The 26,342-nt window shown below is 46.0% G+C and overlaps 1 protein-coding gene across 1 annotated transcript; it reads left to right on the top strand.

Annotated features, from left to right (window-relative positions):
• The first annotated feature begins 441 nt into the window (after positions 1–441).
• Positions 442–1,359, top strand: LOC146813178 (olfactory receptor 5V1-like). The gene has a single exon (XM_085615286.1). The coding sequence runs from the start codon at positions 442–444 to the stop codon at positions 1,357–1,359; it is 918 nt and encodes a 305-aa protein (XP_085471412.1).
• The last annotated feature ends 24,983 nt before the right edge of the window (positions 1,360–26,342 follow it).

Genomic DNA, 26,342 nt, shown 5'->3' on the forward strand with positions numbered 1-26,342 from the left:
CAGCTTTCTCAAGTGTACAAAAATTGTGCTGTAGGAAAACAGTCTAGCTAGCACTCACCAACCGAATGTTGGTGAGCCACGTGTAAGAAAACCCCCCGTCATGCGGGGGTTGGTGGAGTTTTACCAGAACTCCATGTTCCCAGTGGAACTCGGAGTGGGCAAAACTCTGCAAACTCTGCTGGTGAAGCAGAGTGTATTGCACCCCCCTAAGCCTAAGACCTCTGCGCCAAGGTTAGTGAATAGCATCTTGTAGTGCAATTGTAGTACTGTTAATCATACTACCAAATTCAGTTCTTGAATCGACCCCTCAATATTTTTTTGTGGGTTGTTGACACACGTTTGTAACACTATCTTGTCCTCAAGCTTCACCAATTTAACTGACATTGTTTATGTTTCTTTGCAGGTTGTCTTCAAATACAACTTCCTATAATCACTGGAGAAATGAAAGAAGAAAATCAGAGTTCAGTACATTATTTACTGATTGTAGGATTTTCAGATCTTCCACAACTACTAGTTCCTCTTTTTGCTTCATTTTTTCTTATTTATCTCTTCTCTGTAGCAGGAAACCTTATAATCATGACAACTATTTACTTTAACCCACATCTGCACACACCTATGTATTTCTTCCTCACAAATTTGTCCTTCAATGACATCTGTTACATTACAGTCATTTTCCCACACATGTTGGCCCACTTTTTTCAGGAAGGCACGCAGGTTTCTTTTACTCAATGCCTGGTGCAGCTGTACTGTTTCATGGTCTTGGTGGCTGGAGAATATATTCTCTTGGCAGTAATGGCTTATGATCGTTATGCTGCCATCTGCAATCCTTTACGCTACACATCCATCATGAGTATGGCTGTGTGCACCCGCCTGGCTTTGGGAACATGGGTATCAAGTTTCATTATTCCATTACCGTATGTAGTGTTGTTTTCTCAACTGACCTTCTGTGAGTCACACACGATCAACCATTTTTTCTGTGATGTGGCAGCTCTACTGACGATTTCCTGTAGCGATGCACACTCATTTGAGACCCTAACTTATGTTGTGGGTACTATAGTGGCAGTAATGTCCTTTAGCCTAATAATAACTTCTTATATTAAAATCATCTCATCTATCCTAAAGATTAAATCTAAAGGGGGGAGGCACAAGTCATTTTCCACATGTCTTTCACACCTCACCGTAGTTGTTTTATTCTACGGTTCTCTTTTTGGTACCTATGTGCGGCCCACAGCAACATATTCAGTCAACAAGATTTCCTCTTTGTCCTATATTGCTGTTACTCCACTTTGTAACCCCATTATATATAGCCTGAAAAACACAGAGTTTAAAAATGCCTTGATGAACTCAAAGACTATTTGAAGAAAAACATGCTCTCTGTTTTAGGTTGCAACCCCACATTTATAGGCAAATAGAAATCATTTTTCACATTACTTCTAAAATTGGGTCAGTGAATAGAGAAAGATGTTCATCCATGTGCAATCTCATTTCAGGTATTAATGTTTTGCTCCACAGAACGCATATCAAGCTAAAATATTGCGCACAATTACAGATTTGAATTTTGTGCAATTAAGAATAATTTCATTTATTTTTGCCAAAATGTTGCATAGTTAGATGAATGCAATTTTCACGAATTTCACATGCTGCTAAGTCACATTAAAAATATGAATTTTCGATGTCTTGGGTTAAAGTCTATCGGAAATATTACCAATCTGCATTCAAATGCACTTGACTTCAGAAAACATTGCTTGGAACTTATAACTATGCATTTTAGTTTTAGCGCATACATATCTATTTGTAATTGTTGCACATTTCTTGAACTTTTCTATATCTTTTCTCCTTTTGCGTTAGTAAATCAGGGTGTGTAAACCATGATAGATCAGGTTTTCCAAAACATTTATGAGTACTGTAATCAGAAGAACTCCCATTTATGTTCAAATAAAACAGGTCAATCAGAAAGGACCCTAAAGTATGTTATACAGTTTTAGGTTTTTTGGACAATAAGGGGCAGATTTATGTTGGACTTGCGCCACTTTTACGCTGCCATTGCGTCACTTTTGTGCTCTCCATGCCACTGAAATCAAGCTATCCTGGCTGAGGAGGGGTGAAACCCCGAAACCGGTCCAAGGATGCTTGTTTCCAGTCCAGGGAGGACCTGGCTTGGCAGTTCGGACTGGACTGTTCCCATGAGGCACAGGGTCAAGACTGATTTGCATATGGCTGGGTTCAAACTGGAATGACATGGGGAGCAAAAAAACAATGGATTTAGGCCCAGATCTCTGTACTGAGGTGAATGTATGACATTGTTCTGCATTCTGTCCATCAACTTTTGTTTTTGCATTTGGCATCCCAGCTGATTTGCAGAGATGCACCAGGCAACATAAACCTGCCCCTAAATATTTATTCTAACCATGGGTGTCTGCAACTACGTTTCAATTATACTGTCAGGCATCCTCTGCACCATGTCAACTCATTTTATTTGGCTACAGCAAGGCGACCCTTAGCTCAATGTGATTATGCAGAGAAGCTGGCACAATGTTGAATATTTATTTCAATCATTGGTTTATCTGTGGGATATATCGGTATATACTGTGTGATTTAGTTATTTTTTATTAGAGCAAAAACAATTGCTTCCCTCCTGGAGTGCAAATTATGTGCAACAATGTTGATCAATATGTTAGCTTGTTTTTTTTAAACACGAATAGAAACTCAAGCAATGCTCGACGTTCGTTGATATATTTACCCCACTTAAAAGAATTTGATGTATCTCCTACCAGGAACCGTTGTTCAATTTGAAAAACCCATAGAAAGTGTAGTTATTCTCTGGGAAAAGCCCATTCCATCTGCTGCTTCAAGGTTCACAGTCCCCAGTCGAACAATGGAACATTTTCTTTCCTTATTAAAGTTGCATTGTTCATTGGTGCACAACAATTAACTTGGAATAAAATAGAAACAGTGCTTTTGCATGATTCAGCTTCCACAAATAAATGGCCATTCTGTTTATTATTTTTCTTTAAAAAATCCATCTAGCAAACATCATCTGCACCTACGCCATTGAAATCCTGTCCTATGCTGACAACACTCAGGAGTGTCAGTAGCGTAACGAAAATTGAAAGGCCCCCCCTGCAAGGTACACAGAGGGGCCCCCACTCCGGATTTAATCTGAAGCTGTCAGGCCGGAGTACTGTGCTGAGGGGGCCCCCTGTAGCTCAGTGCCCCCCCCCGCACTGCGGGGGCTGCGGGGGCCTGTGTTACGCCCCTGAGGAGTGTTTTACAAGAAAATGCCGTAACATTAGGTCCTGTGTATACCAAAAAGGACTGTGTTCCCTTGGAGATATTAGCTAGTCCAAAAACGGAAAGCAGCAATACCCCTGTTTATTGCGGCATAGCCTCGCAAGTTTAGTCGCAGTGCTTTAGCAAAGAACAAAAGGCGGTGCCGCGAAAACAGATTATGGCGAGTAACACATTACACTCCAGGTGTAACAGCGCTGGGGTCTATACCAAGAGGACTAGCTGAATAGTAAGTACATTACACAGGGGTGAGCGGTGACCTAGCTGTACACCAGAAGCCAGCTGAGTAAGAATAAAGATTACAAAACTCTTCTAGCGGCAACAGAATTGAACCAGACCACTGAAGCTGGAGATGGCACTGAGGTCCCGCGACCCATCCAGTAGTTACCGTAAACCTAAGTTGCGGAGCGTGGGAGAGGTTGAGGTTGTGGTGTAGCAGGGACAACCCTGCGACACCACAATGCCAGATAGCGATAGAGTCCGAATATTGGACAGACGGTCACCGTCCTTCAACGGACACCACAAAATTAGAAGGGGAAAGGACGCATTAAACTAGGGTGTGTGCCAACCCGGGAGGTTCGGCCTGGCGCAACATGCAATGGTGCTGGCATAGAATCATGTTTCTTGCTCACTGGGGTTACAGGGAAGGTGCGCATCGGGCAGTAGAATGCAGGTTGCCTTCCTACCAGGCTAGGAATTAAGCACAGTGGAGCGGGGAGTGCAGCCGGGCGAATACCACTCAGGCTCACCATTTTGCAGAGGTGCTTACCGGAAGAGCCTTCCAGGAGCAGGGGCGAAGTAGAGGATGGGATGTGAGTAATGTATGTTGTATCATGCCACCACAAGCTATATCTGACTGTCTCCCAATTTTGTTTTCATGAATGGCCCATGGTGAGAGGAGACAGCGCTGTAAGACTCCGAACAGGACGCAAGTGTCCCACCGCATAATGGCGAGGAAGGAGCAGAGCACCATGGCGTTTGGATTGATGATTGGCATCAGAGCCTACCGGACGTCAGCCTCCCGAAACACAGCTAGAGGTATGAACCATGGCGGGCGGAGGCAGTACTGTAAGACATCGAAGAAGGATGCAGGTGTGTCAGGGCATGAAGGGCAAAGATGGAGCAGAGCGCATCATTGCGTTTGTGGGAAGATTGCCGGCGGAGCTGACCAGATGTGGAGGGAGCTGCAGGGAGACGTGAAGCCTCCCTGGCGGCATGGTGGAAACAACAAGTGTATTGGTATTTTATGGGAGCACACCGACAGGGCGGTGTGTCGAAGGAGGGCCACTCACTTTGGGATGCCGCACGGCAGGGTAAGTGCGCCTGACAAAATCGGGGTAGCAAATGGAGACGGCGCTCGCAGCCCAGCCCCCGCCAGAAGGTGGGGCACACAAGAGACTAACAAGGTAGCGAGTTGGGGCCTAACTCCAGGGAAAAGGCTACCCCCCACACGCAAAAGGGGCGTGGTAAACAACAAAGAACAATCTATGAGCTGTCAGGGTGATTTACGACCCTAGGAGTTGCAAATGAGCAAAAAGAAAAACCAGTGATTTATGGCCAGCCGATGATTTATGGCTGATGATTTATGATGCTCATGCAGAATGATTTATGACAGCGTAATGATGACAGATTGTGACAGAATGATCTATGACATACCGATGATTTATGACCCATGATTTATGACCCATGGTTTATGGTGCGCATGCAAAATGATTTATGACAACGAAATTATGATGGCTTGTGACAGAATGATTTATGACATACCAATGATTTATGACCCATGATTTATGGCTGCTGATTTATGGTGATCAGGCAGAGTGATTTATGGCAACAAAGTAAGGGCTAATTGTGGCAGAATGATTTATGACGCACGATGATTTATGGCCCATGATTTATGATGTCCAGCTGACAATGCGTGACATCGCATTTGTAATAATGTGTAACAACGATTTATGACCCCGGCCTCCAAGGGGGTGTCCGGGGGAGTTGTACAAGTGTGACTATGTAATAAGAATAAAAACTGCGGCCAACAATTACCACCACATACGACGATTGTTGGCTGAATTTAGTAATGCAGATGCACAAGTATGGTACGGTTCCTGGAATGGGCGCAGTGCGGCCGTTATAGCAGAGGACGCCCCCGAAGGGAGCTCAAGGGCCGGCGCCATAATGGCCACCAGAGCCCGACAAGGAACGGAACTGGTTCTCGCCAGCGGGAAGCGCCGCAGGGCGAAACGCCCTGAGGCCCCCACCCCCCTCCTTCCAAGAACAATAGGAAGAGGAAGGGGAGATAAAAGACGACGCTCCCCCTGCGGCAGCCCACTTGCAGATCATGGTAGCTGGTGGCACGGCGCCAACGATTTTCGAATCCCACCCACCCACACCTAGGGATCAGCAGCGTCGCAGTGCTGACAAAAACCAAAGGAACTATGGGTACAAGGGTTGGATATGGAGACACACCGACAGACGGTATGTGGGAATAGGGCCACTCACTTTGGGATGCCGCACGGCAGGGTGAGTTGGCCAAAAACGGGGGCAGGTAACCGAGACGGCGCTCGCAGCCCAGCCCCCGCCAGGCGGCAGGGCACAAAACAGTTGTAACAAGGTAGCGAGTTGAGGCCTAACTCCGGGTGGAAACTGCCCCCGCGCAGCGAGAGTGCACAGAGAGTGCAAATCTAACGGAGGAAACAACAAGTGTATTGGTATTTTATGGGAGCACACCGACAGGGCGGTGTTTAGAAGGAGGGCCACTCACTTTGGGATGCCGCACGGCAGGGTGAGTGTGCCTGACAAAATTGGGGTAGCAAACGGAGACGGCGCTCGCAGCCCAGCCCCCGCCAGAAGGTGGGGCACACAAGAGAATAACAAGGCAGCGAGTTGGGGCCTAACTCCAGGGAAAAGGCTATCCCCCACACGCAAAAGGGGCGTGGTAAACAACAAAGAACAATCTACGAGCTGTCAGGGTGATTTACGACCCTAGGAGTTGCAAATGAGCAAAAAGACAAACCAGTGATTTATGGCCAGCCGATGATTTATGGCTGATGATTTATGATGCTCATGCAGAATGATTTATGACAGCGGAATGATGACAGATTGTGACAGAATGAGTTATGACATACCGATGATTTATGACCCATGATTTATGACCCATGATTTATGATGCTCATGCAAACTGATTTATGTCAACGAAATTATGATGGCTTGTGACAGAATGATTTATGACATACCAATGATTTATGACCCATGATTTATGGCTGCTGATTTATGGTGATCAGGCAGAGTGATTTATGGCAACAAAGTAAGCGACAATTGTGGCAGAATGATTTATGACGCCCAATGATTTATGGCCCATGATTTATGATGTCCAGCTGACAATGCGTGGCATCGCATTTGTAATAATGTGTAACAACGATTTATGACCCCGGCCTCCAAGGGGGTGTCCGGGGGAGTTGTACAAGTGTGACTATGTAATAAGAATAAAAACTGCGGCCAACAATTTCCAACACATACGACGATTGTTGGCTGAATTTAGTAATGCAGATGCACAAGTATGGTACGGTTCCTGGAATGGGCGCAGTGAGGCCGTTATAGCAGAGGCTGCCCCCGAAGGGGGCTCGAGGGCTGGGGCCATAATGGCCACCAGAGCCCGACAAGGAACGGAACTGGTTGTCGCCAGCGGGAAGCGCCGCAGGGCGAAACGCCCTGAGGCCCCCACCCCCCCTTCCAAGAACAATAGGAAGAGGAAGGGGAGATATAAGACGACGCTCCCCCTGCGGCAGCCCACTTGCAGATCATGGTAGCTGGTGGAGCGGCGCCAACGATTTTCGAATCCCACCCACCCACACCTAGGGAGCAGCAGCGTCGCAGTGCTGACGAAAACCAAAGGAACTACGGGTACAAGGGTTGGATATGGAGACACACCGACAGACGGTGAGTGGGAATAGGGCCACTCACTTTGGGATGCCGCACGCAGGGTGAGTTGGCCAAAAACGGGGGCAGGTAACGGAGATGGCACTCGCAGCCCAGCCCCCGCCAGGCAGCAGGGCACAAAACAGTCGTAACAAGGTAGCGAGTTGAGGCCTAACTCCGGGTGGAAACTGCCCCCGCGCAGCGAGAGCGCACAGAGAGTGCAAATCTACCGGCGGAAACAACAAGTGTATTGGTATTTTATGGGAGCACACCGACAGGGCGGTGTGTAGAAGGAGGGCCACTCACTTTGGGATGCCGCACGGCAGGGTGAGTGCGCCTGACAAAATTGGGGTAGCAAACGGAGACGGCGCTCGCAGCCCAGCCCTCGCCAGAAGGTGGGGCACACAAGAGACTAACAAGGTAGCGAGTTGGGGCCTAACTCCAGGGAAAAGGCTACCCCCACACGCAAAAGGGGCGTGGTAAACAACAAAGAACAATCTACGAGCTGTCAGGGTGATGTACGACCCTAGGAGTTGCAAATTAACAAAAAGACAAACCAGTGATTTATGGCCAGCCGATGATTTATGGGTGATTATTTATGATGCTCATGCAGAATGATTTATGACAGCGGAATGATGACAGATTGTGACAGAATGATTTATGACATACCGATGATTTATGACCCATGATTTATGACCCATGATTTATGATGCTCATGCAAAATGATTTATGACAACGGAATTATGATGGCTTGTGACAGAATGATTTATGATATACCAATGATTTATGACCCATGATTTATGGCTGCTGATTTATGGTGATCAGGCAGAGTGATGTATGGCAACAAAGTAAGGGCCAATTGTGGCAGAATGATTTATGACGCACAATGATTTATGGCCCATGATTTATGATGTCCAGCTGACAATGCGTGACATCGCATTTGTAATAATGTGTAACAACGATTTATGGCCCCGGCCTCCAAGGGGTGTCCGGGGGAGTTGTACAAGTGTGACTATGTAATAAGAATAAAAACTGTGGCCAAACATTACCACCACATACGACGATTGTTGGCTGAATTTAGTAATGCAGATGCACAAGTATGGTACGGTTCCTGGAATGGGCGCAGTGCGGCCGTTATGTTTATTTCATCTTCTCCTTCCTCCCTTGCTGCAGCTGCATGTTGTGCTGGTGCAGGAAACTGAGATAAGGTTCTATGCACAATAGGAACTGTTTGTCCTTCAAGTTTGATAAACCTACAGCCAATACAGAGGATATGCCTACTCAGCTGTGGTGGAATGTTCCCTTCCCACTCCAGACATCTCTGGAAAAATAAGAGTAGGGCTCTCTGAGAACAGCAGGACTGAACTACTTATATGATTTGACGATTAAATAAGTACCAAACCAACATTGGCGGCGCCATGTCGTGTAGTTCCTATAAACCCATATAGGATCTGCATGTTTAGACAACATAGACTGTGAGATTGGTGCCCAGACTGATTCCAGACCCCTACACTGTGTATGTTTGCCTGTACACCAGCTAGCTCACATTGCCACTAGAAACCCCTTTTACCATGGAGAGAATAGTTCTTGGCAACTATCGAACATGACAACTCCGTCCCGTCAGGGATCGTGGAAACAGTGCTCACTTGGTCTCAGATGGATACACAGAATAAATGGTGGGAACATTTTCAATAAGCATTTATTGAACCAGCGTCATTGTATTGTAAAACAGGTGTGCTGAAAAAACCATTAGACAGAAACAGATATAAATGATTATAAGCACCAGCGGAGTAAAAGGATGGTAGATTTTTACCATAGTGCTAAAACAATGAATACAGGCAGGTATAAAAATATATGACAGTAAAATATGTACTCCTACGATGCAACCCTAACTAGATGTAACAAAGTGTACCTAGCATGTATGTAGGTGTAGAGCCAAGAATCCCTTCAGAATAAAGTCAACCCCATTACCTGAAGTGAGAGACTATGAGACCCTGTCTTGGTCTTGAGATGGACACCCCGCAAGGTGTTTATATACCCAAAGTTGTACCCTCAGGGGATCTACCTTGCTGTGTCATGTCGGACTTAGGATGACGGAAGGCTGCCCCTTATACATAGTTATTATGCAGGAGATGGTAGTCCTGCTGAGTTTCCAAGAATTCTCATGCATAATGGATGAGGCTAGTTTTCAGGGAAAACCCCGCGTCCTGTTAGCAGTACCTTAACTAGGTAAAAAGCAAGTCCTAAGAATCGTTATGTAGTGAAATGGCAGGGGAAATATAGGTGAGAGGTTATGTTGCCACCTGAGCCTATATTGGGGCACCTATATGAAACATAACAGTAGTCCATCAGTCTGGCTGTCCGCCAAACTTTAAAGCATGCCCCATGTTTGTAATATAAATTTAAAAAAAAATTAAAAGCCCTATTTTATCAGCCCTCTATATTAACCCCTTCGCCGTGGCAGAAATTCCGCCGCGGCGTTGGGGGGTGGTTTGGGGGCAGCGCGGTGGCGCCGTGCTCGTGACGGAACCATTCCGTCACGAGCCACGGTTGAGCTGTGCTCATGACGGAGTGGTTCCGTCACGTCTCCGTCCACTGCGCTAATCGCCCGCACAGGCGGGGAATTAGCGCCGCATGGGTGGAGCGGCCGCCAACGGCCACAGCATGACGGAACCACTCCGTCATGAGCACAGCGCAACCGTGGCTCATGACGGAGTGGTTCCGTCATGAGCGGGGAAGGGGTTAAACTTTTACTGTTCACTTGACCCTCCATTCCACCCTCTGTGCAAGTTTCAGGTCGTGGCGCCGCACCAGGTTTAAAGGGTAAAGATGTGGGCATTAGTGCTGATGGAGATGTACTGCCATGCAGCATCAGGGCTCCAATATAAGACCACAACCAAGCAGGGTCGGACTGGCCTACAGGGCACCGAGGCAGTTCCCGGTGGGCTGGCCTCACGCATCAGTGTCTGGGCTGCTTTTTAGCCTTTTGTGGGCTTGTTATATGGCCTGGTGGACTGGTGGTTTTCACTGTTGATTCCCGGATATTAGCACAAACAATGCCTGCGCCGAACACGCATGCACGCAGTCCCCCATAGCGTGCAAAATACCTGCACAGTGTGTCTTTACAAGTTTAAAAATGTCTCTTTACAAGTTTAAAACTGCCCTGATTTGCAAACTTGAGACACTTTTCAGCCATCTCGTTTGCTAACGGAGATCTTTTATTTTGGTGGCCAGAACACTTTCTTGCCCGAGTCCGACTCTGGCGCAAGTGTGTCATAAGCTAGGGAACACAACCTGGCTATCTGGACAGGTAAGGTCATGACAGACCATTATAGAGGGGGGACTTTCTGCACCCCACTCACTCGCTGCAGTATGTATGAGTGAATGATTGGTTCACAGTATTTCCTGTATTTGTTGAGTGATTACTTTGAGAATTGGTCAACAAAAATACGATTTTCGCAAAACTCGCATGCATGTTTATTTAATCCTGATCTGCCCACCGATCACTCGATACATTATCACCGCTCCCAGATGGGCATCGCCGGGCAGTGCCAGTCTAGTCCCCCGGTCCTAACACAGCCAAAGGTCTGGATTTTCCACTTCAACAACTCTTGGCCCGGAGAGACAACGCCAGAGCTATTAGCGCACGAGGAACCTCGGGCCCCGGGGCCAGCATCAGTTTGCGTCCTTCTCAGAGGAGATGGGGCCCCCAGGGTCTGTCCGCGCGCTGCCGTCTTCCTATATATTCACTCCCCTGCTCTGCCGCCAGCGCATGTTCACTCACGGGGTGTCACGTTCAAGCCGTCTGGCGGGTGCCACCACCCCACCCCACTCTCGGCCGCTCTGATCACACGTGGTTTCCCTGGTCTGATGTCAGCTCTGATGACCACTTTCAACCTTTGACATCTACACCCTGAGTAATAAACGTGCCCGGGTTTCTAGGCGCTGTGCGGTGCGTCTAAAAACGAATCATATATTTTCTTATATTCACAGGTAAGTTGAGTCAGCGGGGGGGGGGGGGGGGGGCTGGGTCTGTTTCTCAAACTTCTGTGTAATTTTACATGATAGCGCCGAGTGACAAAACGTTTTTTCGTTTCCCGACAGCTCTGCCTTCATTGCATCATTTCCATGTGTAACACATACACAAATACAACTCACATCAAGCAGAGTGAGGTGGCAATAGCGCCTAGAAAAAGCCGCTCTGCGCCCAGGCAGGGAGTGCGTTAATTGAGCCCCTGGATACCAGGCCTTTGACTGACTCTGGTGTGAATTATTTTACCAGCGCGCACAAATAATGCTGCCTGAAGGGCATGAACAAATTATATCTAAATAAAACGAGTTAAACACGTTACATGTCGATTCCACGCACTCAGATTTTCTTTAGATCAGCAGCTAGATTCCTGTGTACTTTTCAGCGGTGCATTAAGAGAGTTTAAACGAGTGGTTGGGGGAGCAAGTTACCGATTGAATGAGGAAATGAGCGGGTGAGTGAGGTTTTGAGTGACCCTTCGAGTGGGCATACCCCATTGAGGGTCACCACACCTCTGACCTACAATCACATTTTTCTGTCTTCTTACCTATATTTAATGGCCTCTTGCGGTCTATTTGACATATCATATTACACATCACTCCATGTGTGCTCAGCAAGGCGGGCTCTAGGGCGGTGTGACATGTGCCACCGCACTGGGCGCTGACTTCAGGGAAGGGGGGGTGTTCTCAAATATATTATGGAATTAAACACACCTGCTGCAGCGTTCCTTGCCTCCAGTTCTTTTATGGTAACAGTAAAAATGTCAAGATAACTCTGGTGAATGATGGAGCTGCTGGAGAGAGATGGCGTTTTGTCCAGTGGATGTTTTGACTCATCACAGGGTAGCTCAGAAGGTTTATGCTGCAAAGCACATGTACTATGCAGATCACAACGTGCATTGAACGTAAATAGTTCAGTGGGTGACTGTTTGTGTCAGAGAGACCCTTTGTAACTTGCAGTTAAAAAGTTAGATCCTAATATAGAACAGTGACCTATGAACTGTCATCAAAGAGCTGCATGCAGAAATGCATGTGAGAGGGCGTGGTTTGTAGAGACTTGAGGGGCTCAGTTAAAGGGTGGTAGTGAGGGAATACATGGAGAAGGAGGTAATTGGGGGCGCCAACAAGCATTGTCGCCCCAGGCGTCACCAGCACTAAAGCCGGCCCTGGTGCTCAGTTAGTGTGCACTGCTGATAGAAAGAACCACTCAGTGAAATGCAGGAAGACGTCTCCAAACCTGGCACTGACGAGAAGCTGGAGGAGAGATGGCACAATCATAACAAAGGGGGTCTTAGGGAATTTAAAGACCTGCCACGGGTTTAGTCCCTAATCTCAAAATGTCAACAAACAGAAGAACCCGGGGTCTATATACTATCTAACAGTCTGTACTAAGTGCGCATACAATGATCATGAACCAATAACTAACCCAAAAAACTGTAGAATAGAAACACAACCCTTATGAGTAGTTGGATTCCCATCAAAATCGCAAACTTGATCAATCTTATCATCTGGGTATCCAGCCTTCCATCCACTTCTCCTCTTGATCAATGAGGATTCAGCTGTGGATTATATCATAAAGGGGGTCTTCAAAAGAGACCGCAACGAAAGGGATAGATCAAGTGCAAAAAGACCCTATCAAAAATGGTCCTACAAAAAGATGTTATGATGGGAATGTTGAGAGCAGTGCAAAGGTGTAAGTGCAGATTAAAAAAGGATTTATAGCAGAGAAAGAATTTATTGAAGTATCTGGTTATAATTCCCATTAAAAACAGTGCATCCTGGAAGTTTCATACATCACCGCCGGTTTTATACGGTCAACATGTTTCAGCCTGTGGCACTATTTGTCCCTGGCTTTCCTCAGGACCTTCTTGTTGTGTTGCTACTGCATCAGTGTTTACTGTGTACTAAGTGCAAACAAAAATATTTTTTAGTTTTCTTTTCAAGGAATGTTTTATCAATGTGCAGATTGGAATAATTACAATCTCACCTATGGAGTGTGTATCCTCTTAGAATAGAGATGGTTGTGCATGGTAACGATACAATGAGTCACACACAAAAATCATTATTTGCCGTAAACAGACTGATGATTCGAGGTCTAAATACATTTTACAACCTCTAACTAGAAATGACTTAGTATTTCCCCAAAACAAAGTGGTTTATCTTGCTCACCCGTGGGATACGAGGAATGGGCCTCACCTCGCCCGGAACACAGCTAAGGAATAAGAGACCACGCTCTATTATGTGTGGAGGAGAAAAAAGAGAAGAACAAGGAGAGCCACAATCAAGGCATCTCGTTAGAGAATCTTCAGAGAGTACCCTCTCTATCTTGAGTCAAATCCCACATATATACACCGACATTGCCAAAGAATAAACGTGGTGGAGCGGATGATTAGCACAGTTATTGTCTAGTGTTACTAGGATAGATAAGAGTCCAATTAGAAATGAAGACAAAAAGAAAACAGAAGAAGAAAAGAACAAAAAACCAAAAAAACCTTAGTGTTTGTTCTCTGCTGGACAGTCTCAATCCCGGTGCTCAAAGCGAACGCTCCCAGCTTATGAGAAATGATATTCGTAATATTGCGACTGGCAGGTTGTCAAAGACGGACCATATTTCTACAGGGTACTATCATCATGCTGCAACCCTGCTTATTAGGACCAAAGCACGGACACCCAGGCGGCCTGGAAAGACTCTGAAGCATAAATACGTCGCAGTGATGGCGTTTATACAGCGTTATTGCGGTGTGAGTCCATGCGTACTTAGCAGTTTAGCGTGACATATTGCATACCCGTGCGTAACCGGACTCTATCAACAGCGGACTCTATCAAGAAAATTGACTCTTTCAAAAAGGTGGCTCACAGCAGACATTCAATGGCACTGCTGCCAGGGGGGCAGCCACGTGGCATTATCTGCGCACCGATGGGGTGGGGGCAGTAAGGGAGGGGGACAGGCATGGTGGGTGATGCAGCATGGCTCCCCAAGACTTTATAGTAACAGTGTGACAATATCAAGCAGATGAGCTGTGTCTACATGTAATTCCACATTGCATCTCCTGCGGGTCTGTGTCTCGCGTGTCCACGGCTGTCCTTCCAAGCCACAGGCGCCTTATAGGGAGGGCAGCATTTGTGGGCAGGAGTACAATGGTGCTGACAGAGACTTCTCAGACACAACTTCAACAAAGACACATGTTCTGCACAGATCTCCACCCTGCTCTAAACACGGTCCCAATCACAGACATTCATGAGCCCCGGAGGCGCTGCTGCTGTGGTACTGCCCTGGGCACTGGGACAGGCTCTTGCAAGCCCATCCCAAAACATCTAAAAGAGACAGGAATAAGGTGGGCATCTTTAGGGCATATCCATATACAACGAGCACCCATTGAAGGACTCTGCCCTCTCTGCACTGTCATTGAAAGGGGATCGGATGTTTTGGGCTGGATTGTAAAGAGCATCTTTCTGAGCAGCCCTCAGCAGCGTGTGGGACAGAGTCTGGTGCTGTGAACCGACCCCACTGTGTTTATCTGACCAATCAAGTCTTCGGAGTTTTTGGTGTGCTGTTTTGCCGTCAAAAGAGTACTGAGAAGGACATTTGATGTTATGATGTATTTATGGCAACCCTATAACCCTGTGAAAGGTGCTGAGCATTATAATGCAGAAGCCCTTCAAGAGTGGCTATATTACTCAAACACCAGCAAACATGCACAAGAGCAGGGGCTGCTGTAGGAACCACACGCGATGGGAGCAGTTACTGAATCAATCAGTGCAGAAGAACTCTGCACCTGCTCAGATTGAAAAGCACCCACGCACCGAGGCTCAGAACCAGGGATTTGCTGCGGTTGAACTGCAGTGACCTTCATGGGCGGCCCCACAGGCACAGCACATATTCATTCATCATAGTGTGTGCAAAGAGTCCAAGAACTGCTCTCAGAAACCTTTGCTGGGGTCCAACGAGGCGAACATGAACCCGAGATGCATCCATGGAATATAAGAAGATGGGATTCAAAAGCAGGTGACTGCCACCAGCCCCGCAGAGGTCAGAGACGAACCTGAAAGAGAACGCGGCAAACACTCCCTCATCCATTAGAGTGATGGTCAGTGTGGGAGTCAGTCTGGAGCTCAGACAGTGAGAAGAAACGCAAACACTGGTTACTAATGACTCTCGCCCGTCTCAGTGCCACCTCAGCAGAAAGGCGCCCCCAGTGGAGTGTGTGCGGCCGGGCACAGCTGCTCAGAGCGGCCTGCTGAGAACAGATACATTCGAACCGGCTGCCCCCCGAGAAGCTGAAGGAATGTGTGGCCCCGGATTCATGGTGACATCCCGTGGACCCTCAGAGCACGAAACCCCATAGGTTATGGGGTATGACATGGGGACGAGACAGTTCTTATCAGACCCTCAAGGAATCACAAAAGCAGAAGTGCTTTTTGGGGTCCCCACTTAGCTCCAAGAAACAAAGAGGCGCACAAAGATAGTGGAGTTACTTATCTTTGATGCAGACTGACCTAGCAGCTTTGTAGCAGTAACTTTCACATCAGCACAAGTGAAGATCAGACACCGAAGATGAGAAGTGCAGGTAGCACTTTATGAAAGGACCAATAGATCCTGCAGTGTATTCTTTGCAGGCCTGCTGGAATGTCACCACCTCCATGCACACCTCTAATTCCATTGTCTGGGATGAGTTCAGCCTTTGCTCAGCACTTCGGCCCCACAGGCATTTTCAACGTCTGTCCTTCTGTAAGTGCCCGGCATATAATATTCATATCTAGCGTGCTGTTAAAACTTAGGGGTTTTATTCAGTATTTACCCGAACAAAAACAGGTGGGAAGTCGCCCATTCTCACTCCCCAAGTTTTGCATGAGTGTGCAGTGTGAACATGATCCTGCTTTGTGCAATGTGACCACAGCATGATCAATGCACAAGGATGGGGCCTCATTGGGTCAAAGAGAACCATATATTGCATGCAAACCTAGACATATTACTGGTCAATAAAGAAACCGTAAACAGAACTCTCTTAGTATCTATGCAACCATATTAGAATAAAAAATGAAGAAACCCTCATAAACAAACTTAAAAAACAGAAATAAAGCCTGATACCATATCCTGTTACCCTACCAATGAGGTAAGAGCCAAAAGCTGACAGGGGCATAGCTTCAGGGGGGGGGGGAGTTTGGGGTGTTACACCTCCCTTATAAATGTATTTTCTGATAAATAGTCAGCTACCGGTGTTTTTATTGTGGGAGGAGAGTCGGATTTCAACAGGGATTTTTACATACACTCAGACAAAACTTCACACACCCTGTCTCCCACTCTGTTTTGGAAGTCCTTCAAAGTATTGGCTACTTTACATAGTATTGTGATTTCTCTGTAAGCACTACAACAATCCTTGCATTCTTCTCCCTTCCCACTGCCCCTTAGGCCTGTCTCATGCACCCTGCTTATGTTATAATTTATTTAAATATGACATTATATGCCAGCCTGATTGTCAGAAAATCTGAAGCTCCCATCCCCTCCAGTCTCATTGACCAAGCTACGCCCCTCAAAGTTGAAGGGAAAGAAAAACCGCAACAGAGCAAAATGGCCCACACTGGGTAAGTCCTCAGATTTCATCTGGTTTAGGCTTCTACAGGAGGTCACAAAGATCCATTTATTCAAAATAAGGAATGCTTCATGGGGTTTCAGCTGTGTCTTGACACTTGATGCAAAAACAAGGAGTGATGGATGGAGCGCTGAAACTTTTCAGACACTCACCGCCAGTCAGAGATCTTGGTTGAATCCATCATGATTCTTTATCTCACTTCGCCAGCCCAGTGACACTTGATGCTACATGCAAGGAATTTAGGGGCATATTAACAAGCCAGGCGATAAAGTCATCGCTGCTTTAGCGGCAGAAAACTGCCGCTAAAACGGCGAAAATGGGCTTGATAATTTGCTTTAAGGAATTCCAATTGAAGCCCATGTTAGACGTCCTTCACATCTAACATGGGTTTCAATTGGAATTCCATAGAGCATATTATCAAGCCCATTATCGCCGCTTTAGCGGCAGTTTTCTGCCGCTAAAGTGGCGATAATTTTATCGCCGGTCTTGATAATAAGCCCCTTAGATTTGCTGGGCAGTTTCTCATGATTACTACTAATCAAGTATTTCTCTGGGTTTTACAGATCCTCATCTGATACAGTGGGGCACGGGTCACAGTCTTGAGTCTCAGATAGAGTCTTCAGGAGTTTGTAATAAAGAGATGTGGCCATGATTACAGTACTGTAGTTGTGGTTGGTGCATGAAAAGGAGTTGGCTGAATGTATCCTCTTCACTCCAAAATGTAACTAACGACCTGATCAGAAGTTGGCGTTCATCTCTCTACATTGAAGGAACTTCCGCCACAGTGGTTCCTTTCAATGTTTGGTCTGCAGCCATCGTCAGTTTTGATGGCCATCTAACAAACTTTTACAAAGTTCTTGTGTTTCTGAAAAATAAAAAATAAACTAATGACCCCCACAAAACTGGGTGTGGCGGTCATTATTGTTTTTTTCCAGTCCATCTTCACCAGACGTTTCTTGGTGGTGATGAACAGGAAAAAAAGCATTGCTTACCCACCCTAAATATGAATTATGTTGTAATGTCCTTCCTCCGATGACCCTCTCTGGATCAGGCCAACAGAGTACTTATGATCTGTCTGTCTTTAAATGAAGAGTGAAGGTTTGGCGAGCGGTACTCCACGTTTGCAATTGAGTGCCCTGTCCTCCAAACTCTAAATCTATTGCTATATTCTTTAGTGGTTCCATCTCACTACATGGTGGAGCCAAACTTCTGCAGTAAATTGCCATTTGGTTTTAACATACTCCAATTTTAGCAAAACATTCATATATAAATTCAACAGCTGTCTTGTTCACGCATCCACAAGCATACCCTTGGATATTCCGTGGACTGGTCTTGTAGGCGTGTGACCTCCAAAAGAAGGGGGACCCTCATTCCTGCTGACACACGGGTGCTCAGAGTGTGGCGGTCATTATTGGTTTTTTTCCTGTCCATCTTCGCCAAACTTTTCTTGGTGGTGATGAACCGGAAGAAAAGGCATTAAACTCCCCAACCTAGGATTCATGGTGTAATTTACTTCCTCCAACCACCCTTTCAAAATTAAGTCATCTGGTGAAGTATTTCTTGGATGGAGCCAATGTAAAACTCGAAATCTGGTTCTATGTTCTTTAGTGGTTACATTTTACAACACGGTGGTGCCCAATTTGTACAGTAAATTTTCATTGAGATTTTACAAATTCAAATTTCATTAAAACTTTTATACATTACTGGAACAAATCTGTCTTGTTTAGCATCCACAATGGTTTCTTCAGATCTTCTGGGACCGGCCTTGTAGGAGTGTGACTCCAAAAGAAGGGGCCACTGCTGACACATGGTCGTTCTGCAAGTGATCAAAAGCAGGTCATTGAAACCTAGGGGTCCAGGCTGGGAGGGTACTCTGTTTGAGGGTTACTCAGTGCTGCCAGAGCTGACACCAGTCTGAAGGGAAAACTAGAAGCCCAGACAGAAGACAGGTCATGGCTGAGGAGCTAATGGGTATGAGACAGGCCCTGAGATTTTCTTCTTTAAAGAGAGAGAGTATTAAAAAATCAGACTGCTAATGGGGTACACATTTCAGAGGCCAGGATGCCAGAAATGAACATTCATGAGGGCTGGATCATGCCACGAGCAGCCAAAGAATCCCGAGGTGAGCAAAACTGGCAGAACGGGGAAGACAAATGTTCATCTGTTGTGGCTATTTGTTTGGAGCAGGGGTCTCCAACCTTATCTATAGTAGGAGCCACTTATGTTCCCTCAAAATAATTGTGAGCTACTGAATTAAATTATCAGTGTTAACAATACCGATTCCATTAGTTGCAAATGCAAGCAAGATTACCAGCAGTGACCATTTCAGCGCAGCAGGCAAGACCACTAGCAGTAACCTCAAAAAGCTTTGCCAGTTTTAATTTTGAATGCATCTACATGCCACAGCAGTCACATACACAATGCCCTCTGGTACCTCAGAAAGAACATCAGCAATAAGACCGCACAATACAGCATGAACTGCCATCTTAATGTCAGCCACCAATTATATTTTATATATTTATATCATTCAACTAAGCAAAAAGCTTTTCACTTACTCAGGGGATATCTACAATGACGGCGATAAATAAACGCTTTGTTATTTATCGCCTTCTATATCTGGAATATTTCGCCCGGGTAACGCGTTATTAACAGCGCGTTACTCCATGGTGATAAAAATTCCAGAGATAGCGAGGTAATCGCCCTTTTGCAGGGAACATCGCTGGTTTTCCAGCGATGTTCCCTGCAAAACGGCGATAACCTTGCTGAAACGACCCGTATCAGCATAATCCACCCCCTATGTTAGGGATGGCTAAGTCAGGATTTTAGCAGACGTTATATTTTGGCGAAAACTGCAGTTTTCGCCAAAATCTAACGTGTGCTAAAATCATGTGGGCTGCCTTGTAAATATCGCGATTTAAACATCAACGATATTTGCAAGGTAGTCCATCGTGGTTACGCCCAGTAACGTCTACCTTGCATCTCATTGGAGATGTAAAAGGAGGCGTTGGTGAAAAGGGTGCTGACATGCGATTATGCATGTTAGCACCCTCTTGTAAATAGGGCGTGCCCTTGTAAATATGCCCCTCAGTTTGGCTACAAAAAGGGAGCTCCTGAAAGGTGGGTGGAGAGCTACAAGTACCTCCTGAGCTACTAGTTAGGTATGCTTTAGAGCCAGTGCGGCAGGTAACCTGGAACTACCAGGACAGGAAACTGAGATATTCTTCAAGTCAGACATCATTCACATATCCCTCACTGTCTTATAATTCCTTCTGAAGTGTCTTCTGAAATACTTTCCTTGCATCCATGGTATTATCCAACATCCCTCAGCATTATATACAGAGGCCTCAGGTTAATGATATGTAGGGAGAAGTAGATATCGCTTGTTTAGATGGTGGGCTTCCTGTTGAGCCCCTGCCGTGTCCTCTGCGTCTAAGTGTTGGGATATGGCCACCCCCTCAAAGCTGGGATGTAACAACTGTCTTTTGGGCATCTACAATGATATATTCAGATCCTTTGTGGAGAATTGTTTCTGATCTGTCTCATCGGAACAAAACCAGTCTCAGGATAATTGATATGGCTCTACCAAAATAGAGATACTGTTCCACTGGCATATTTAGGGGCAGATTTACAAGAGATACTGTGCCACTGGCTTATTTAGGGGCAGATTTACAAGAGATACTGTGCCACTGGCATATTTAGAGGCAGATTTACAAGCCCCTTGCGCCACTTTTGCGTCACTTTTAACATGGGAAAAGTGACGGAAAAGAGGCGCAAGGGGCTTGTAAATCTGCCCCTAAATGTTTACCATAGAGTATCAATTACTACTATACATCTAGTGTGTGTCTCAATTCCTGTAGAATGATATATTTCCTGCAAAACTCATGTAAATGATAACGCAGCATGTTTTTTTCAGTTGATGTAGTGCAGAGAGTTATAATATTATTGTGTTATGTTTAGTACTTAAAAATATTGACTTGTAAGAGACTGCAAAAAACTTGAGAAAATCTCCATCTGATGAGCTCTTTGAAAATAAACCAATGTCATCTCTTGTTTGTCTCCACTAAAATCCCCATCCCATTTGACAATGTTCATCTTCAGTGCAGAGAGCAGTCATGGGAGTGTTACAACCTGGCCTCAGCCCAGACCCCTCTTGCAACTGGCTTGTACAGCGGTCGAAAACACTTTTGAGGGTCGTCTGCCACCTCCATGTAGCGATTTCCAAGATGTGTTCAACAAAACAAAAGTGAGCGCTTTGTCCCCACAGCAGAGATTTGACTGCCTGATAGATCTGAAACCTGCACCAATTTTACCATGCTGTAAATAAAGTATACACCTTAACCCGGAAAGAAAATGGACCGGTGTGAGAATATCTTGGCCATAGCTGCCAAATGAACGTATCCAATAATTGACATTCCTAGGGGCAGATTTACAAGCCCCTTGCACCGCCGGTGCCTCACGTTGCGAGACGCACCGGTGGCGCAGCCTGCTGAGTGATATTTACAAGCACAGGTAAAGTCACCCTGTGTGACTTAACCTGTGTTTGTAAATTTCGACCCTGTTCACCCAACACTTTGTGTGTTTGGGGTGTGACATGGGTGTTGCTGTGGGTGTTCCCAACCCATGTCCACAGATGCATTTCCAGATTTATGAGAAATCGTAAATCTGGAAATGCGTCAGAATGCTATGCCACAGCTAGGTGCAACGAGGAGAAGAAATGTTTTAATTTCTCCTAGTTTTTTTTCTCTTTCAATGCGTGCTGCATTCTACAGCACACATTCGTAGAGGAAATCACCTCAATTGATTGTTTTTGTGCAGGAAGGTGCCCCTTCTTGCACAAAAGCAATCCCCCCACGACGCAGGCATCCTTGCACCATGGTGTAAGGGTGCCTGCACCAGTGCATGGCAGCAGTTTGTGCACCAGCACAGGGGGAAGCACAGAGATGAGACTTATTGTTGTAAATATGTTGCATCCCTGTGCTTAAAAACTAATGCAGCACGGCGCAGCAAAATGACTTGCGGCACCACGCTGCCTCCCAGTGTCCTCAGCACTCTTTTTTGTGTCACAAAAGTCACAATAAAGAACCCTTGATCCCTATCTCCTGGACCTAGAATGATAGGCAGCCATTTATATCAAACTGGACCTACATGGTGCATATCGGAGTTGAAAAAAAATGCAGTCTCTACGACTACTCTGTTATACCTTTCAGGCTCTGTAAAAACTATTACAGAGGCATTATAGTATTGTTTAAATGAAGTCTTTCAGGACGTTTTGGATGCACGTGTGGTAGTCTACTAGACAACAATTCAATTTAATTCAATACTGAAGTTGGGCACATAGAGCAAGTGTGGATTTTCTTTCAATATCTCCTAATTTTCTTTAAGTTTGAGCATTTTCTTTTCCACACTACGAATGTTGAATTTCTAGACTTCTTCATCACTACAGCAGGGATAAAAATCTTTTCCTTTTTATGTCTCGGCTAGCGAAGGCTGTGCTTGCGCAGTCTCGCTCGCGAGATTTAACGATTTCAGAAGTGGGGCTTGAACCCGCCCCTCTTCTTCCCTCTTCTCCTTTGGCTGACCTCTTAAATGCTGGTCAGCCATTGGAGAAGAGCTTTGTCTCTCCAAACAAGCCCGTCTTTTTCGGATTCGGGGGCGTGTTTGTAACTTTCTTTCTCTCCTCTGGAATGTAAACATTCCAGCCAATGGCAAGAGGAGAGAAAGAAAAACACGCCCCCGAATCTGAAAATGCCGCTGCGTTTCTCCGAGGCATTTCTGCTTGACCTCGGAGAAAGGCGGTGGTGTTCATGGCTCTCGCCAGGTAAGGCGACAGACACCATTCTTCTTGGCCCAGTGCTTCCAGGTTTCACAGCTGGTGCGCATCCACGTGAACGGCACCCCCTCTTTCCAGGCTGTAATCTGGTTCTGAGCAGATGTTTCCTCTACTTCTCTACTGCTGTGGAACATGCCTTGTTACTACTGGTGTAGCGTTGCCTTCACTGGATCGACCCCGCCGATGGACCTGCCCTGCTAGCGCTGGACCGCTCTTCTTGGCGCCGGACCGGCTTCCTAATGCAGGAGCCCTCACCGGATGTGCACTGTTTGAGCACCGTTTCTCCCCCCTCTTATAATCTGAGAGCAGTTCCCTGGGCTGTCCTTGCTAGCGCTGCACCGAACGTTCATTTTGACCTCACTACACCGGCCCTGCTAACGTTGGACTGGCCTTCTTGGCGCATGGCCACCTCTCCGATACCAGGGCGAGCACCCCCTCTTAGCGCATGGCCACCTCTCCAATGCCAGGGCGAGCACCCCCTCTTAGCACATGGCCACCTCTCCGATGCCAGGGCGAGCACCCCCTCTTAGCGCATGGCCACCTCTGGGATGCCAGTGCGAGCACCCCCTCTTAGCCAGTCAGTCAGTCAGTGATAACTTTATTTCGGTCTTGAGACCATAAAAGTACACATAAGTACATCAACAATTACAATAAGACAATAAATAAGCATAAAGGTTAAAAGTTTAAAAAGGATTAAACTACAAGTTATCAGAGAGAAAAAATAAAAAAATAATTTAAAAAGGTTCATCTCCTGCGCCACATGCTGTGTAAATAACGAGATACTGCGAAGACAATATGGGGATGGGTGTCATAAATTAGAGACCTACAAGCCTGCATGAAATAGCGAAATCCCAAGTTCCTGCAAATGGGTATCAACCAACATTTTCTAATTACATGATAGGCAGGACAGAAAAACAACACATGTACAATAGTCTCCGTTTTATAATTACATGCAGGACAAGTTTCCTGGTTCTGCGTCTGCCACTTGGATGAGAAGGACCTAACCGGTAGGGTACCATGTCTTAACTGAATGTATAATTTTCGGGCAAGGGGAGGTTCAATTTGGTCCATAAATTCCTCTAGTTTTGGATCTGGTTTAACTATGAGGAACTCTGAGGTCAACCTACCCACCGCTGTAGAGCTCGAAAGTGATAAAGAATTATGTGTACATATCAGAGAAAGAAGTTCTTTCTTTGGTAGCCCGGGACAATAAGTTTCCGGAGTTGCCCACAATTCCGGCAGTCCTAAACGAATACTAGCTGCATTGATATGCAGGAGCCAAGGGATCTTTTTATATTTAAGGGCAGGCCAAATCTCAGCAAATTCTGCTCTATATGAGGCCAGTTCAGGGACTGACCATAACCTCTTCCAGTATAAAATTGGTCTGGCACTTATGATCTCCTCTATAGAGACTAAACCAAGGTCCAACCTAAGGGGGATCAAAGGCGTGCTGGAAGGGAGCCCTACAAGCGTTCTTAAGAAGGACTGCTCAGCCTTTATGAGGGTCCCTATCTGCTTGTGTCCCCAAAGTTCGGCCCCATAGATTGCAGCCACTCTTGCTTGCCGACAATAAATCTCCAAGGCAGGGGACACTGGTTTAAAAGTAGATTTTTAAAAAACTTTATTTAAACCCCCTACCAGGTGGGCAAGCTTGAGCGTCGACTTAGCAATCTGCGCGTTCCAACTAAAGTTCTCGGTTAAAGTGACGCCCAAATAGACAAAGGTTTTAACTCTTTCAAGGGGAGTACCAAATAAAACTGGATTTGGACGCACCCACTTCGGGGGGTTGAAGATCATATATTTTGTTTTCCCCAAGTTGATTTCCAGTCCCCTTAGCTCACAAAACCTCACAAAACCATTCAGTGTGTTTTGAATGCCCGATGATGTTCTAGACAGTAACAGAGTGTCGTCTGCAAACATCAGAGCGGGCACTCGACCTGTAACCAATTCAGATGGTCGACAAGACCATTAATATAAAGGCTGAATAGTGTGGGGGCCAGCACACACCCTTGGCAAACACATTTTTGGACAGGAAATCGGTCAGTAAGGTCACCATATTTACCACACCTTACCTGGGCAAAATTATTTTCATGAAGCCTAGATAAAACGGCCAATAGATAAGGCGGAAGACCCAAATCTGCTAGAACTTGCCACAATTTAACTCGTGTAACTAGATCAAAAGCCGCCCGCAGGTCCACAAACACTAGGTAGAGGCTGCCACCCTCCACCATAGCTGTTTTCTAGTGCAAGACCTGCAAGCGAAAAATCTGATCTAGTGTAGAGGTACCAGCCCTAAAGCCTGCCTGAAATGTGGACAGAATCCCATTCTCCACAATCCACCCCAGGACCCTGTCCAAGAGGACCCTCCCCATTAATGTTTGCGAGGTATCAATAAGGCTGATAGGCCTATAGTTAGAGGGAGTTAGCGGACAGCCCTTTTTAAGAACGGGCACAATTTCTGCCCCTAACCAGGTGTAGGGTACATCTCCCCCCTGCAAGATACAATTGAATAGGACAACCAAATAGGGGGCCCATATCTTTGGTTGTGCCCTAAACAGGTCCCCAGGCAGTTTATCTAGGCCAGGAGCCTTATTAGGGAGCATTTTTCCTATCGCTGTTTCCACCACAACCAGGGTGAAAAGTTCAGATGGAGCACAGCATACAAGAGCGGGTGGAGATTCAAGGGTACCAACAGACAGATTGTCAGAATTACACGTGCCATATAGATCACCAAAGTGATTTTCCCAAATTGAGGAGGCAATATTAGGGGCAGGAGCATGGAAATGCCCACTAACTCCAGTTGCTACAATAGATCAGAATAATTTAGCATCATTGCAACTAAGCGCAAGACCCAACTCCTCCCACACTACGGCCTCCCCTTCCTTCTTCGCATCACTGATTGCCTTTTTATACAGGGAGCGATTTACCCTGATGGCTTCTCTGTCGTTGGTTTTTAATACCAGCAACAGAGCCTTTTTGGCCATACGGCAAGTGATGTTAAACCACCGAGCAGTTGCAGTCTGAGGCTGAGTTACCCTCTTAACTGGGTACAAGATGTCTTTTAGGGCAACAACCAATTGACCATGAATATCAGTTGGGCTGCCCAGAGGACCAACTCTCCCCATCTCTTCAATAAATGGTATTATGATTTCATAAAGTTCCGCAAGTTTACTATTGGACATTTGAAGTTCTGGCCACTTAACCCTCCTTCTACAGTTTGTGATTATCAGTGGGTCAGTGACTAGATTCTCATCCGGGGCAGGTTTTTTGAGTACAAAACTCCCTGGTTTGAGAGTCAGGGCTAAAGCATTATGGTCAGTGTCAAAGCTCTCAATGACCACAAACTCATAAAGCCTATCCCAATGCCTTGCTTCAATAAAAATATAGTCGATTATCGAGGTATGATTTACTCTATTGACCGTTACCTTCCCAGGTCTATCTGGCTTCACCCTTCCGTTACATGCTCGCAACGATGCAGCTAAGGAGAGCGACTGCAGTTGCAAGACAGGGGTACTCCAGACCTTGACCAAAGAGGTCAGCGGGTCAGGAATGTTCCATAGTAAATCCACTTCATCTGGGTCACCTACATTTGGGTCCCAAAGGGGCTCAAAATGGCAGTTAAAGTCCCCACCCAAAATTAACACAGTGGAGGAGGCGAGTGACTGTATAAGATTAGACAATACAGTAATAGCCTC

Source organism: Triturus cristatus, chromosome 7 (assembly GCF_964204655.1).
Source record: "Triturus cristatus chromosome 7, aTriCri1.1, whole genome shotgun sequence".
NCBI lineage: Eukaryota > Metazoa > Chordata > Amphibia > Caudata > Salamandridae > Triturus > Triturus cristatus.